General features: G+C 45.2%; 1 protein-coding gene across 1 annotated transcript; it reads left to right on the forward strand.

Annotated features, from left to right (window-relative positions):
• Positions 1-5395: 5395 nt before the first annotated feature.
• On the forward strand, positions 5396-16455 carry BTD (biotinidase; the record flags this gene model as incomplete). The annotated part of the gene is given in 2 exon segments (XM_040352947.1): positions 5396-5545; positions 15163-16455. Coding segments are annotated over 2 exon segments (1314 nt in total), but the record flags the coding sequence as incomplete, so codon positions are not given.
• Positions 16456-17510: the final 1055 nt, after the last annotated feature.

Genomic DNA, 17510 nt, shown 5'->3' on the forward strand with positions numbered 1-17510 from the left:
CCGACGTATATTGGCGTTAGGCGGTCCTTAAGTGGTTGAAGTGTCTGTGAACCCCTTTATATAAGACTATACCAGTCCCTCTATTAGAGCCTGGCATAGCACATTATGTAAGTTGTTTTAAAAAACGAACGTTGTAAATACAGAATTTGAACTGTCTTCAGGCCAGTCACATGACTTGCGGCCGCTTTACAGCTCCGATGGATAGCTTCTGTGGGAGAAGCTGTGATCTCCCTCTGACATCAGCCGAGGAGATCACGTGGCGGCTTGTCTCCTCCAGCAGAGGCTCTGTCTCGTAGCTGTAAAGCGGCCACAAGTCACGCGACTGGCCTGAAGACAACTCAAAATCGGTATTTAGAATGCTCGTTTTTTAAAACCACGTACATAGTGTGCTATGCCAGCCTCGAATAGAGGGGCTGGCAGTGACAATTTTTTTTTTCTTTCAAGAATAGGGGGGGGGGGGGCAAGATGGACACAGTGAGGGAACCCACAGGCAGGAAGGAGGGGGTGAGGGGGAGAGCAAAGGGGACAGCAGCCAGCGTATGATGCAGGCACGTACTCTGACCACGTGGTCAGGGCTCAGCAGGAAGTTCCAGATTCAGGCAGATTTTTTTTACAGTTTAGAGGGGACAGATTACACCACACAAGCACTGTGCTATGTAATCCGCTTTAAGGGACCAGGATCTGTAATTTTTTATTTGTTTTTGGGTTAACAAACACTTAAATTTTTCTTTTTATCTGCTTCTGACTGCCTCTTTCGTGGTTTATGTTGCTTTTGCATTCCCATTGAAATGGCTCGAAAAGAAAGCTTGGCACAAATAAATGCCCATGTACCAAAACTCATAAGCCTAGGATGCTAATCATGTTCCAACAATAACAGAGGCATATTTAAATTTGTAATGATCACGTTTAACACTATGTATAAATAAGGATTGACCAGCACTAAATATGAAAGTTTAAGGTTTCATGTACACTGCTGCTGGTAAACGGACGTTTAGGAGCAGTTGGGCGTTTTGTTCAGCTGCCCCTGAATTCTCCTCTGTTATCTTATCAGTACATGTACACTGGGTCATTTATAGTCCTTGCTAGGTAGTTGAGTTTTTTTTTTTAACCGCTTAACGACCGCCGCATGTACATATACGTCGGCAGAATGGCACGGACAGGCAGAACGACGTGCCCGCCTAGACGTGGGTCGGGGGTCCGATCGGGACCCCCCCCCCCGGTACATACGGCGGTCGGTAAGCCTCGGGGAGCAATCCCGGGATGAGGGCAAGGCTATTCGTTTCTAGCCACCCCCTCGCGATCGCTCCCCGGAGCTGAAGAACGGGGAGAGCCATATGTAAACACAGCTTCCCCGTTCTTCACTGTGGCGGCTGCATCGATCGTGTCATCCCTTTTATAGGGAGACACAATCGATGACGTCAGACCTACAGCCACACCCCCCTACAGTTGTAAACACATACTAGGTGAAACATAACTCCTTCAGCGCCCCCTGTGGTTAACTCCCAAACTGCAACTGTCATTTTCACAATAAACAATGCAATTTAAAGTGGAGTTCCACCCATAAATATAACATTACATCAGTAGTTTTAAAAAAATGTCATTAGTCCTGTAAGAAAAAGAAAGTTTATTAGACAAATCAGCATTACATTACAGTTGTACTACAGTAAATACATTGATGCACAAATCCAGTATCAGGAGCATGAATTACTATGCGACCAAGGGTACGACCCTAGGCACAGTAGGTAGTTGAGTTTAGAAGCATTTTTTGGAAAGCAAAAAATGCATTCAGGAGGGATGTTCAAAGGCATTTGAAACGCTAAATGCCTGTAATAGCATTTAAACGTGGTAACTCGCGTTTAGCCATGTTTCGTTTACAGTCTTTTTTGACAATTTGCAAAAAAACACTTCAAAATGCAAACGCGGCTAAACGCGGCATGTAAAAGTGGCAAAACAGTTGCTTTTAAAAGTCAGTAACGATCTGTCAAGTTAAATTGTTAAGGAGAGGTTTTAAAATGTCATGTGTACATTAAAGTGGATGTAAACCCTCCATACACCCAGTGAAGTGAACAGCCTCAGATGATACACAGAGATTAACCAAATCTCCCTACATAGGTTTTATATGTATATCTGCTGTGTTCACATGTATATACTGTTTAGTAAGTTGAGATCCTGTTAGGAGATTTTCTCTTCCTGGTCAACACAGATAGGTGGATTCATAAAGAGTTAGGCCGGCGTATCGGTAGATACGCCGACCTAACTCGGAATCTGCACCGTCCTAAGTTTAAGTGTATTCTCAAACTGAGATACACTTAAACCTATCTAAGATACGACGGCTTGCGCCGTCGTATCTTAGGGTGTAATATTTAGGCTGGCCGCTAGGTGGCGCTTCCATTGAGTTTGGCGTAGAATATGTAAATGACTAGATACGCCTATTCACGAACGTACGTGTGCCCGTCGCAGTAAAGATACGCCGCCTAAAGATAAGCATGCCCCCTAGGTGGCGTAGCCAATGTTAAGTATGGCCGTCGTTCCCGCGTCGAAATTTGAAAATTTTACGTCGTTTGCGTAAGTCGTCCGTAAATTGGGCTTGACGTAATTTTCGTCCACGTCGAAATCAATACGTCCTTGCGGCGTACTTTGGCGCAATGCACACTGGGATATGTACACGGACGGTGCATGCGCCTTTCGTAAAAAAACGTCAATCAGGTCACCCCCATTAACATAAAACACGCCCCCTCAGCCTAATTTGAATTAGGCGCGCTTACGCCGGCCACATTTACGCTACGCCGCCGTATGTTAGGAGGCAAGTACTTTGTGAATACAGTACTTGCCTCTCTGACTTAAGGCGGCGTAGCGTAAATACGATACGCTACGACGCCTTAAAGTTGCGGCCAGCTACCTGAATCCAGCTAAGAGTGTGATGTCTGGGCATACAGCCAAGATAGCTAACATTGTGGTGTGAAAGGCACACACCCCCTCTCATCATAGGCAGAGACTCTCAGAGCTGTTTTGTAATGGGAGCTGCTCTCTGCTACTCTATTTTAGCAACCTCCTTTGACAAAAGATTTAGGCTGCTTTTGTCTAAAAAGTAAAAAAAATATGTCAGGAGTTCTCAGGCTGATGACAGAGGAACCGAACCGTTCAGAAGAGAGCTATAAGACTTAGCTCATTGAAAAGAGATAACAAAATACTGCAGATATATGTGCCCAGCTCAAATATCATGAATCGGGTTTACATCCAATTTAAGCCTAAAAAATTAACTATATTTACCCTTTTGGTTTGGAAAAAGTATCAGAATTTTTCTATTAATTGGGTTGGCTTCAGAAAATGTGAACATATAATTAAGAAATGCTTTCTTTATACTTGGCTGATAACATTGATGGATTTTCTGTTTTCTTGGACCGTTGATGTTGCCATATTGTACTCCGTTCTATAAACCCAACTGAAATGTTAAATGTTTGTCATCAGCAAAAACAGGGCATGGTCCCCATCCAGTAAATAAAAAAAATAAAAAAAATTACCACACATAGGAAAAAAAAAAAAACTTAGCAGGGACACAAATAAAACAACAAATACAGATTTTATATCATGTTTGATACAATGATCTAGTGTATTCATGGTTTTGGGTCAGTTATTTTTATTTTATGCACTTTTTATAATATTTATTAATAAATAAATATACAATTTATATAGTATATACACATATTTATTTGACCAATTACCCATGGTGATTGTGATGCAGAGGGCACTACAGGGAGAAGTGATGTGAAGGGGGGCAGAGGGCACATGACACTGCTATGGGGGAACTGGGGGTGTCACAGGCTACTAGATTGGGTGGGGGAGCGTGATGTGAAGGCGAAAGAAGGGAAGAGGACGCTGCAGTTTGGGGGGTGATGTGACAGAGGGCACTGCTTTGGGGGGGGGGGCACAGGGAACTGCTATAGGAGGGGGCAGAGGACACTAAATGGTGAGGGTTTGTAAAGGGGGGCAGAGAACACTATGGCCATACTACTGAGTTTACTACTGACAGGAAGAGGTGCTTGCCACACTCACGGTGTTGTGTTAAGATTTCATTACTCTTTGGAGGACCGCTTCCATGCACTTTGGCATCTTTTGCACTACATTGCGTGACTTTTTGTTGACTTTCATACACTTTTTTTTCCATCTTCTACACCTTTTTTTCTTTGGTTTACCGTGTTGACAGTTGTTTAACACATTTTGATGTTGAAGGTTTTGGTTATTTATGTTTTACCTTTTTATAATTGTTTGTTTTTCTTTTTAGCGCTGCTGTTCACGTTTAGTTTTTAGTGATTAGGTTTATCATTGTTTATATCATAAGTAGTACCTTTTTTAAAATGTTCACATTTTCATTATATTTTTCAAGACTTGTTTTGCATACTTTTTCTTTGGCAGTGGTGAATGAGTGTTTTTTGTTCAAATCACTTGTTTATTTAAGTTCTCACAAGTCATATAGTAACTGAATGTTATTCAAAATTACTTTTCCCTTTCAATCTGCAGTGCTGTCATTTTCTGTAAAATGCAAAATGGCAACCTGGAGGCGTTTTGTACACATATGTTTTAACACATATTTGCATGATTTGCATTTCTGATACAAGGATTTACTGTGCAATATACCTTTTTTAGTACTGGTAGTCCATTTAGGCACTACACTGTAATGTACATAGATCGCCCAGACGGGAATGTTTGTTTTCTCAACAGTTTTCTGAAAGTTATTAGAGATGCAAGTTTTCAGGATAGCTTAGATTTATCCTTCTGGTTTTATCTGCCTGAAACCCAAAGAAGAGTTCGAAGTTATCCTGAAATCTTGCATCCTTAATTATTTAGGTCTGTACCATTTAGTCCTTCATATTTCCTTTTGTAAATAAATAAAAAAATTCCCAGTTAAACTATTTTCACACTTCCATAGCAAAACAAGGTTGGCTGAGTACCGTATTTATCAGGGTATTGCGCGATCCGGCGTATAGCGCGCACCCCTAAAGTGGACCCGCATTCCTGTGGAAAAAAGATTTTTGTAGTAACAGTTTTGGTGTCTTGCCCTTCGTCCATCGGCGGCCTCGTCATGTCCGGCATCCGTCTGCGGCATCGGGTGTCCTCTTTGTCGGGTCCGGCGTCCTTCTGCGGCGTCCTCCCCGCTCGATCCCCGCTTTCCCGCGCCAAGTTTGAATACTGCGCCAGCATATACCGAGCGCAGTACACTCGTGTATAGTCGGGCAGGCTCGGCTACTCTCGCGCTCACGTCCAGGACGTGATTTTCAGGGCAAAAAAGTGCGCGGTATACGCCGATAAATACGGTATTTCTGAACTTTCCATGCTGCATCCATATTATACAGCTCTTCCTGTTCTGGTTATTAATGTTTCCTGTTTGCAATTCCAGGGTGTCCAGATCATTGTCTTTCCTGAAGATGGCATCCACGGCTTTAATTACAGCAGAAAGTCCATTTACCGGTACCTTGATTTCCTTCCTCCTTCCCATTTACTGCCGTGGAATCCATGCGTGGAGCCAGACAAGTTCCAGGATACGGAGGTAATTAGATGACATTAACTCTTCTGCAAGGAAACAAGAAAATATCTACTTTATGTGCACTAACAGAGCTCCACTTGTATATATACCATTGAAAATGGAGTGTGTATTAAAGTCTACATCTGCCAGTCACATAGTGGTTGTCATTTTTGTATTGCTAGTTAGAAAAAAAAAAAAGTTTTGTCCTTAACCTGCATTCCTATTCCTCCAGATTTTATAAAAGGATGGGTGGGTCGGATTCTTGGTGTAACCTTTTTTCAGATCCTAAAAGAATGAGGACCACACTCCCTTTAGTGTTGGACCTTGGTAATAGATGGGTGCTTGTAGTGACTGTAGTAGATGGTGCAGCATAAATCACAGTAAGATGGGACTTTAATACATAGGCCCGGATTCTTGAAACACTTACGCCGACGTATCTACAGATACGCTGCGTAAGTGCATGGATGTGCCGTCGTATCTATGCGCCTGAGTCTGCAAGCAATATACGCCTGAAATTTGGCTTCATACGGCCGACGTAAGTTTCCTACGCTGTCGTATCTTGGGCGCATATTTACGCTGGCCGCAAGGGGCACTTCCATTGATTTACACGCCGAATATGTAAATGACCGAGATACACCTATTCACGAACGTACTTGCGCCCGTCGCTGTAATACACGCCGTTTACATAAGGCGTACGTCCGGCGTAAAGTTATTCCACCTAAAGGAGGCGCATCCCATGCAAAGATATGGACGACGGAACAGCCGTCGAATTTTACGTAGTTTACGTAGGACTATGTGAATAAGGCTGGGCGTAGCTTACGTCACGTCGTAGGCAGTGATTTAACGTATCTTATGGAGTATTTTAGACGTGATTCTGAGCATGCGCACTGGGATGCGTCCACGGTACTGCGCATGCGCCGTTCGTTCGGACCATCATTTGCATGGGGTCACGGTTCATTTAAATGGATCACGCCCACCTACTTTGAATTAAGCGGGCTTACGCCGAATAATTTACGTTACGTTGGCGCAACGTAGGGAGCGAGTGCTTTGTGAATACTGTTCTTGCCTCTCTATGTTACGTCGGCGTAGCGCATATGAGATGCGCTACGCCGGCAGAAAGATGTGCGTCTCTACGAGAATCCGGCCCTATATGCTTAACACTTCTAAAACACATCAGATCTCAATAGTGAAAAATATCATGCTGGATATCTATACTGATATGGACTGGGTAATGTGTTAGAAATGAAAGAAAGAAAGGATGCCACATCGTTTGATGGAAATGAAAATGCTCAACCTACAGAGGGCTGAATTCAAAGACACTGCAGAAATGCAAGTGAAAAAATTATGCAGCAGGCTAGAAAATTTAGCTGAAATTTTCATTGCAGCAGCTCAAAATAGTACTCAGTAGTTTCTCTCACGTGCTTGTATGCATGCCTGACAATGTCAGGACATGCTCCTAATGACACATCGGATGGTGTCCTGGGGTATTTCCTCCCAGATCTGGACCAGGGCATCACAGAGTTCCTGAATAGACTGTGTAGGATGGACTAAAACATAATGTCCCAGGGGTGTTCTATTGGATGTAGGTCAGGCGAGCGTAGGGGCCATTCAATGGTATGTCATGCACCAGGAGGTACCCAGGACCCACTGCACCAGTGTAGGGCCTGACAATGGGTCCAAGTATTTTATCCCAATACCTAATGGCAGTCAGGGTGCCATTGTCTAGCCAGTAGAGGTCTGTGCGTCCCTCCATGGAGATGCCTCCCCAGACCATCACTGACCCACCACCAAACCGCTCATGCTGAACGATGTTACAGGCAGCATAAAGTTCTCCACGTCTTCTCCAGACCCTTTCCCGTCTGTCACATGTGCTATGGGTGAACTTGCTCTCATCTGTGAAAAGCACAGGACGCCAGTGCCGGACCTGCCAATTCTGGTGTTCAATGACAAATGCTAATTGAGCTCCACAGTGCCGGGCTGTGAGTACAGGACCCACTAGAGGACGTCGGGCCCTCAGGCCACCCCCATGAAGTCTGTTTCTGATTGTTTGGTCAGAGACATTCACACCAATGGCCTGCTGGAGGTCATGTTGTAGGGCTCTGGCAGTGGTCATCCTGTTTCTCCTTGCACAAAGGAGCAGATACCGGTCCTGCTGATGGGATAAGGACCTTCTATTGGCCCTGTCCAGCTCTCCTAGAGTAACTGCCTGTCTCCTGGAATCTCCTCCATGCTCTTAAGACAGTGCTGGGAGACACAAAAAACCTTCTGGCAATGACACGTATTGATGTGCCATCCTGGAGGTGTTGGACTGCCTGTGCAACCTCTTTAAGGTCCAGGTAGCGCCTCGTGCTACCAGTAGTGACACTGATGCCAGCCAAGTGCAAAACTAGTGAAAAACTCAGTCTCTTCATTGGCTTGTGGCAGAATGGTGTCATCCTGCACAGGCCGTGGGAGTTTGTCATGCTGAGAATGCGTGCTGAGCTGTGCATGCACAGCGCAGTGTGCATTCAATAGAAGACTGCAAGCAGGCAGGTAAAGCCTTGTACACACGATCAGATTTTCCGCAGACAAATCATCAGACTTTTGTACAAAGGGCTTGGCCGTGAACTTGTCTTGCATATAAATGGCACACAATTTTCATTCAGCCAACAAACACGAACGTAGTGACATACTATGTGAAATTTCAGCTCTTGAGCGCCACCCTTTGGGCACCTTCTGCTAATGTCGTGTTTGGTGAGCATTGATTCTAAGCATGCGTGTTTTGTACTTTGGACTTTTGTCTGACTGGCTTGTGTACACACAATAGGAAAATTTGACAACAGACCGTTGTCCCCGGAAAATGTATAAGCCTGCCATCCAACATTTTTCAGCGGAAAGTCTGACAACAATTGTCTGACGGAGCGTACAAATGGTCGGATTTTAGGCCAACAGTCTGTAATCACACAATTCCCGCCGGAAAATCAGATCATGTGTACAAGGCTTAAAGCGGATGTGCCATGGGAAAAAAATATTAAAAGCCAGCAGCTACAAATACTGCAGCTGCTGACTTTTAATATGAGGACACTTACCTGTCCTGGAGTCCAGCGCCGATCGCAGCAGAGGACGAGCAATCGCTCGTCTCTCTGCTGCTCCCCCCGCCATCCACGCTGAGGGAACCAGGAAGTGAAGCGCTGCGGCTTCACTGCCCGGTTCCCTACGGCGCATGCGTGAGTCGCGCCGCGCCCGCCGATTGGCTCCCGCTGTGTGCTGGGAGCCGAGTGTTCCCAGCAAACAACGGGGGGGCGACGGGATGTGACGGAATGCCTGTCTTTTGCCCGTGAATGCCGGGCTGGAAGTGGGTGCAAATACCTGTCATTAGACGGGTATCTGCACCCCCCTCCCCCCTGAAAGGTGTCAAATGTGACACCGGGGGGGGGAGGGTTCCGATCAGCGGGACTCCACTTTAGGGTGGAGAACCGCTTTAAGTGTGTTATTTCAGAAGAGACATTGCATGTTGCTTCTGCAGTAAACAACTACTTGCTCTCAGTTTTCTATTTTATACTTTTCGTTCTGCTTTAAATTATCACCTAATCTCCAAACTTTCAGCTTTAGTTTCTATAAATGAGCTGCAATTTGTTTGCTATTTCCTGGCTCCCTTGTGTGCATGCCAGCCATGGCTTTACATAATGGTGGAATTTTATTTTCTGTTTTTGTGGCTCTTAGGTTCAGGTTGAGTCAGTCCGCTATCTGAATACTGTTTATTTTTTAAATAGGAGCTCCAGGCTTCTGACAGGGGTTTAACTAGAAATCACAGGGCCCCATAGCATAATGTTGTATGCCCCCCCTCCCCCACAAAAAAAACAAATTACCACACCTTTGTGGCAGAGGACCCAGGCAACAGCTTATATTAATTTTGAACAAAAAAGTATGCAGTCTACTGTATGCAGCCCCTGAAGGACACACATTGCTGACCTCCATGCCTTCTAACCAATTTCTGTTCTGATTAAACTTATGTGTAAATACAAGACAAATAGGGGAGAAATAAGACAGCAGTGATGAACAGTGGCCCTGATGGTAGTTTGATTAAGTTTATTCTTAAGGTTTTAGGAACATCTGCACCCTTGAACCTGGCATTACTCCCACTCCCTGGAAGAGTGTATTATATTTGTAGAAGACAGATCTGAAAGCACGTAGGGCTTTATATATGCAAATTCCAGTTAAAAGTGGTAAAATTGGTCAATCATCAAGGGGCACCCCAGGAACTCTGGGAACATCAGAGGGGCTCTGGTTTCCAGAGACCCCCTTCTGCAGCGTACACAAAGGTAAGGGGGTGGGTTACTGAAATAAGGGGGAAACCTTTATATCAGTGCCCCCCTTATATTATTGTATTCACTCCCCCCTTACATCAGTGACCCCCCTCAGACTTGCCTGGCGGCGCTGTCACTGACCTCCTCTCAGGTACACTGTGCAAGAGATGGTTAGAGACTGAGGACATGATACAAGAGATGGGTAGAGACTGAAAACATGATACAGGAGGTGTCAGAGGCTGCGGGCATGGTACAGGAGATGGTTAGAGACTGAGGAAATCATACTAAAGATAGTCAGAGACTGCAGACATGATACAAGAGATCAACGCAGCCTCACCAGTGACCATTAAATGCAGCCTCACTGTGCTCATCAATGCAGGCTTGCTGTGCCCACCAATGCAGCCTCGCTTTGCCCACCAATGCAGCCTCGCTGTGCCCTCCATCGCAGCCTTACAGTGCCCATCTAATGCAGCTTTACTGTGCCCATCATTGCAGCCTCACTGTGCCCATCAAATGCAGCTTTACGGTACCCATGAATGCAGCCTCACTGTGTCCACCAATGCAGCCTTGCTGTACCCACCTATGCAGCCTCACTGTGCCCATCATTGCAGCCTCACTGTGCCCATCAATGCAACATCTCTGTGCCCGTGAATGCAGCCTCTGTGTGCCCACAAATTTCAGCCTCTGTGCCCACAATCTGCAGCCTCTGTGCTCACAAATTTCAGCCTCTGTGCCCACTAATGAAGCCTCTCTGTGCTCAAAAATTGCAGGCTTTGTGCCCACCAATGAAGCCTCTCTGTGCCCACAAATTGCATCCTCTGTGTGCCCACAAATTGCATCCCCTGCTCTGTGTGCCCACCAATGAAGCCTCGCTGTGCCCACAAATTGCAGCCTCTGTGTGCCCACCAATAAGCCTCTGTGTGCCCTCAAATTGCAGCCTCTTCGCACACAGTTTGCAGCCTCTGTGTGCCCACCAATGAAGCCCCTCTGTGCCCACAAATTGAAGCCTCTGTGTCCACAAATTGCAGCCTCTGTGTTCCCACCAATGAAGCCCCTCTGTGCTCACAAATTGCAACCTCTGTGTGCCCACCAATGAAGCCACTGTGTGCCCACCTCTGGAGCCTCTCTGTGCCCATGATTGCAGCCTCACCATTTCCTGGATTGAACACATAGCGGCCATCTCCTGCTGTATGTCGTGGAGCTGGGTCTGTGTGTGTACAGCGGTGCCTTAACAAGGTCCCGCCCCCCTAGACCGGCTTGTGTGATAGGCGGAACACTGATTCAATCAGTGTTCCATCAACAAGACTATCACACGAGCCGGTCTAGGGGGGCGGGACATTGTTGGAGAACCGCCGTACACACACAGACCCAGCTCCGCAGAAGGAGGAGGACAGAGGGGAGCAGAGCGCTGCAGCCACAGCTCAAATTGGCCCCAGGGCCCCACTTGGCTGCGGGCCCCGTAGCGCCCTCGTGAGTTGCTATGGCGGTAGTTCCGCCCCTGGCTGCTGACTTTTAATATTAGGATACTTGCATGTCCAGGGTTTCAGCGGTGTCTTCACCCAAGCCAATTTTTTAATCAGCTATCGGTTGCTTCCCTTCGCCATCTCCACCAAGGGAAACCGACAGTGAAGCTTTGCAGCTTCACAGCCCCTACTGTGCATGCGTAAATCGTGCTGCGCTCTGTGAGTTTGCCACGCCACATCAAACTCATCCCCTCTGTTACTGTTATGACCCTGAAAATGATAAGACTCTACTTAATGTTTAGACCGCAGGTGTAGAGGCTTATCAGAAATCAACCACCACTTCACTCTCACAGAACAATAAGAGTTTGGGGTATTATCATCATATCCTCTAATGAAGGTAATACATAAAAGTAGTAGCTTAATTCCTCTTAAGCTTAATTGATAGACACAACCCAGATACTATAATCGTAAATCTAATTTAGGTATTTGCATCAAATAAAGGTAGTAGAAATTACTGGTATTGTAGTATCTCACCACACACATATGAATAGTATGAAGTACTCTGCTGTATCTGGTGCTAGTATATAGTAATAAGTATAGAGTCTAGGATATAGTTCAGGCATATACTAGCAATCACTATTAGCAACAAGCTGGTATTACATATACTTGCGGTTTAGGAGGTGGTCTGTACCAGGAAAGTCCGCACAGGTGTTGATGGTACCTTATACAGCAGTAATGTGGTTTAGATATACTTGCGGTTTAGGAGGTGGTTTGTACCAGGAAAGTCCGCACAGGTGGTGGTGGTATCTAGCCTGTAGTGAGCAATGGTGGTGAATCTCCAGCAGAAGCTAGTGATGTCTTGGGTCTCTGAACAGGTGCGCTGTGAAGAGAGGTGCTACAGGGACTCTATAGCTCGTTCTGGGTTCCCAGGTGGCGGCAGGGTCCAACAGGAATATCCGAACACCCTGCCGCCATTCCCGGGAGTTTAAATAGCCCGGGCAGTGGCTGAGCTGAGCGCCGCACGTTGGAACGCACTTCCGCGTTCCAACGTGGAGCGCAGACGTCCGCGCACCGGAAGTGACGCGGACGTGTATCTGAATGGAGCGCAACTGTCATAAGTGACAAGTCTGCGCTCCATGTGGAAGGAGTAACGCTGACGGCGTTACAGTTACATAATAAGTGTCCCAGTGCCCATCGGTAACTATATGAGAGCGGCTCCTGCGATCACATGACCCCTCGGCTCTCTCTCTCTCCTCCCCAGCTGACTTGGCAACACCCGCTGGAACGTTTAGCCGGGCAAAGGAGAGGAAAGAGAAGGCACCTGAGCACTGGGAGCCGCTCTCATATAGGTACCGATGGGCATATTTTTTACATAACACAGGCACAGGGGAACTTATTATGTAGGTGAGTGGATTAGAGGATTTAATAGTAGTGGGTTAACAAGCACGTTAAGCTGACTATAGATTTTAGAGAGCGGTTGTACGGCCAGGCATGTTTCAACCCCCCTTGGGTTAAAATGTCTTGAGAGCACAACAGAGGTTTTTATTAACTTGTAAACTTGTTTTTTTTACATGACTAGTAAGGGGTATGGAGAGGAGAACACACCATATAGGATACCAGGAAACTGCCAGTGTTGGATTGTTGGTGGATACTAGGGCAATACCTGTCTGATTCACATCACAGCAACTTGTGGCCCTGTTGGTATCTGCTTTTTGGATTTAAGACTGTCATCTCCTATTTGTAGGCACCTATTGAGCCCTATAGAGCAGCATTCATTTTCACAGAACACTGGCTTGGTGCATCATCAGCTTGGTAATTAGACACAGTGTGGGTTTTCCTCTGTATGATTTACATTTTCTAGGTTAAACCTTGCATGTTATCACCATTTTCCTCTTTGAAAATTAGAAACTGTAGGAAGCTGCGGGATATTATCAAGTATGCAGTAGAGTATAAAGGCTGAGATTGTACACACACTTCAGAAGCTTTGATTCAGTGACAACATGTTTGCTGATATCATTATCAACATCAAAAGGAGTAAGTACTTTACGAGCTCAATGAATTAGTTGGATGTCAGAGCCGTGCTGTTGGTTTTGTTTAAGTAAGTGCAGATAAAAGAGATACAGACAAGCTCTTATATTAGGTGAATGAATCTTTGGTAGTTTTCCCGAGTGCCAAAATAATTGAATGCCTTTTTCTCATTGGACCATTAGAGACTTTGGTCTAAATATGTGGTATCATTTTGTCATTATGCTTATTGATTTGGGCCAGTGCACAGCAAATGGATGCATATTCCTAACACAGGTCGATTGCCCCCTTAACTTGGTATACAGCATATTAATGTATTATTTCTGTGCAATATACACAAGCATTGATTGAAGTGTCTACTTTGTTTAGTACTGCTGGATGTTGTGTCTATGGCCTGTAACTTTGTTGGCAATGATCATTTCATGCACCTACCTGGAAGGGCTACCTAAGCACCTAATTAACTGGTAAGAACCTATATCCTACGACTGAATGGGATGGGGCAAGGACAGTTAGGCTGAGGAGAAAAGAGTTAGATGATGCTGGACTTCCTCCAGCCTGGAAATTAGGCTTTATCTATTCTTTTAGTGCACACTGTGAAAAGCCTACTGTGTGCAGTGTAATCATAGTAGTTATTTTGGTACAGGAGAGGAGCTTGTACTGCTGTGTTCGACTCAACGTAAAGCAGCAGTTCAGGTTTAAGTTGCCCTAGACAGTGAATCATAGTTTCCAGGTGTAACAATTTTTGGCTGGATCATTTGATGATGATGTGTATTATTGGTGGAAGTTTAGCAAAGTCCAGGCTTTAAAACAATAAAGCAGTTTAGTCTGATCATAAGTATGTAAGGCCTCGTACACACGGACGGACTGTCCGATGAAAACGGTCCACCGCCGGATTTTGGTCTGATGGTTGTACACACCATCAAACCAAAATCCCCGCGGACAGAATACGCGGTGACATGGCCACGCCGATGATGCGGCGACGTGCGCGACCCTGGAAGGTCAATGCTTCCACGCATGTGTCGAATCACTTTGACGCATGCGAGGGCTTTCGGCCGATCGGACATGTCCAGTACGTTGTACAGACGACCGAACATGTCCGACGGACAGGCTTCCAGCGGACATGTTTCTTAGCATGCTAAGAAACATTTGTCCACTGGAAACCTGTCCGATCCGCCGGAAAATTGTCCGGTCGGACGTACAGACGACCGAATATGTCCGCTGAAACTGGTCTGCGGACCACTTTCAGCAGACATGTTCGGTCGTGTGTACGAGGCCTAAGGGTAGGGTGGTTGGTTGGTTGCCACGTCCCATGTTTTCCCTCCTCATCGGGCGCCAAACAAGGGTCACATGAGAATCCCACCCCCGGTTGGGTTCTTTGGGCTACATAAAAAGTTGAACAAAACTACAATTCCCATCATGCCTCTGGGTGTCTTGCTTGTGGCTGTCAGAGTCTTGCTATGCCTTATGGGACTTGTAGTTATGCAACAGTTGGAGGTCTGCAAATTGCATATCCCTGCCCTAAACAGTCGCACTTGCACCTGCAAAACATAAGATGGTTGGATTTTCCATTCACATCCATACATCTCTGGCACCAGTATTATTACACAGAGCAATAATATGTTCCATAAAAATCTAACCAAGTGCCAGACTCAACACACCCTTTGACTAGGGATGTCTTCTGCAATCTGTATGTATGTTAATTACAAATATGTTTATTTTTTAAAGTATAATATAATTTTATTTAATTGGAGAACATATGTAATTTTTCTAGATTTTAGTTAAAATATTAGCCAGATTATTGTATAGCACAATAATCAAATTAAAGTTTCATTGCTTGTTTTTATGTACTTTGTCCTCTCTCATCCAGGTTTCCCAGCGGCTCAGTTGCATGGCACGGGAAGGAAGAATGTTTGTGGTGGCAAACTTAGGAACTAAAGTGTCCTGTGAGCATGTGGACCCCAAGTGCCCAACTGATGGGATGTACCACTTTAACACGAATGTTGTGTTTAGTGACAATGGCACACTGGTGGCCAGCTATTTTAAACAAAACTTGTATTTTGAATATGCATTTGACACACCTCCGCATGTCCAACATGTCGTATTTCATACCTCCTTTGCCACGTTTGGCCTTTTTACTTGCTTTGATATCTTATTTTATGAACCAGTTGTGACTCTTATTGAAAAACATCACGTGAAACACCTAGTGTACCCAACAGCTTGGATGAACCAATTGCCACTTCTGTCTTCCATTCAGATTCAGAGAGCCTTTGCCACTGGGTTCAATGTTAATATTCTGGCTGCTAACATCCACCACAAAACTTTGGGTATGACTGGAAGTGGAATATTCAGTCCAATACACTCTTCATACTACTATGACATGGACAGTGAAAATGGTCAGCTTATAATCGCCAAAGTTCCAGTGGACCCGTCAGAAGAGCTGTGCCCAGGGGATGAAGAACAGGTGTCATGGGTGAAGAGTGAGACATTCAAAGATAATGTCCTCTATCCTAGTTCTGAGACATGTCACTTAGAAGACAGAAAAGGACATTGTGGAGGATCAGCTTGGGAAAATGCATCATTTCATTCAGAGATGATGTATGACAACTTCACTTTTGTCCCACTGAATACAAGTGAAGGGACAGTACACGTGTGTGCTGAAGCGGTCTGCTGCTATGTGACTTATCATAAACAGAATACCTCCAATGAGCTGTATGCTTTGGGGGTATTTGATGGTCTGCACACTGTTCATGGTCAATACTCCCTTCAGATTTGTGCCTTGGTGAAATGTGGGGGTCCAAATATCACAATGTGTGGACAGGAAGTGACTCATGCAAGTAGTATCTTGACCTTTCACCTTTGGGGCAGTTTCAGCACCAAGTATGTATTTCCCATGATCGTTACATCAGGAGTCAACCTACAGTTACCTGACCACTGGGGCTGGAGGGATAATAACTGTTACATGAGCAAAGGGGCAATGGAGATGGGATTAGTGACAGCGGCATTGTATGGGAGATACTATGAAAGGGACTAGTCTCTACATGTGTCATTGGAGTGTTGCTACAGACTTATGAGGAAACCAGAAAATGATTGAACATTTTTATTCAAAAGCTGTGTTTTTGATACTTGTATTAAAAAAAATTAAAGTGGAATTCTAGCCAAAACATTATTTTTCTACCAGGCAGTGTCAAAGCTTGCATATAAGACCCTTTTCACACTGCGGCACTTTTCTGGCTTTTAAATGCTAAAAATTACGCATGTAAAGCATCTGAAAAGCGCCTCTCAAGCCACCCCAGTGTGAAAGCCTGAGTGCTTTCACACTGAGGCGGTGCGCTTGCAGGGCGGGAAAAGTCCTGCAAGCAGCATCTTTGGGGGCGGTGCGGCAGCGCTGTATACACTGCTCCTCCGCCGCCCCTGCCCCTTGAAATGAATTGGCAGCGCTGCAACATGGGCGCTATTAACCCTTCCTTCAGCCGCTAGCAAGGGTTAAAAGAGACCTGCTATCAGCCAAAAAGCGCTGCTATAACATCAGTAAAAAGCCGCTAAAACTAGCATGGTGGTGGGAGTGTCATGGTCTGGGACTACATGAGTGCTGCCAGGACTGGGGAGCTACAGTTCATTGAGAGGACCATGAATGCCAACATGTACTGTGACATACTGAAGCAGGGCATTATCCCCCCCCCCCCCCCTCCGGAGATTGATCGGCAGGGCAGTATTCCAACATGACGACCCTAAACACAGCTCCAAAATGACCACTGCCTTGCTAAAGAAGCTTAGGGTAAAGGTGATGGCATGTTTCCAGACCTAAACCCTATTGAGTATCTGTGGGGCATCCTCAAAGGGAAGGTGGAGGAGCACAAGGTCTCTAACATCCACCAGCTCCGTGATGTCGTCATTGAGGAGTGGAAGAGCCCAAGAGGGATAAGGCAGTATATATATATATATATAGTTGTGCTCATAAGTTTACATACCCTGACAGAATTTGTGATTGATTTATTAGCCATTTATCAGAGAATATGAATGATAACACAAAAACTTTTCTTTCACTCATGGTGTTTTGCTGAAGCCATTTATTATCAATCAACTGTATTTACACTTTTTAAATCATAATGTCAACAAAAATTCCCTAAATGACTTGCATACCCCAGTTGTTAATACTGTGTATTGCCCCCTTCAACATCAATGACATATTGATTGATTATTTGTGGATGAGGATCT

Source organism: Rana temporaria, chromosome 5, assembly GCF_905171775.1.
Source record: "Rana temporaria chromosome 5, aRanTem1.1, whole genome shotgun sequence".
In the NCBI taxonomy this organism is placed as follows: domain Eukaryota; kingdom Metazoa; phylum Chordata; class Amphibia; order Anura; family Ranidae; genus Rana; species Rana temporaria.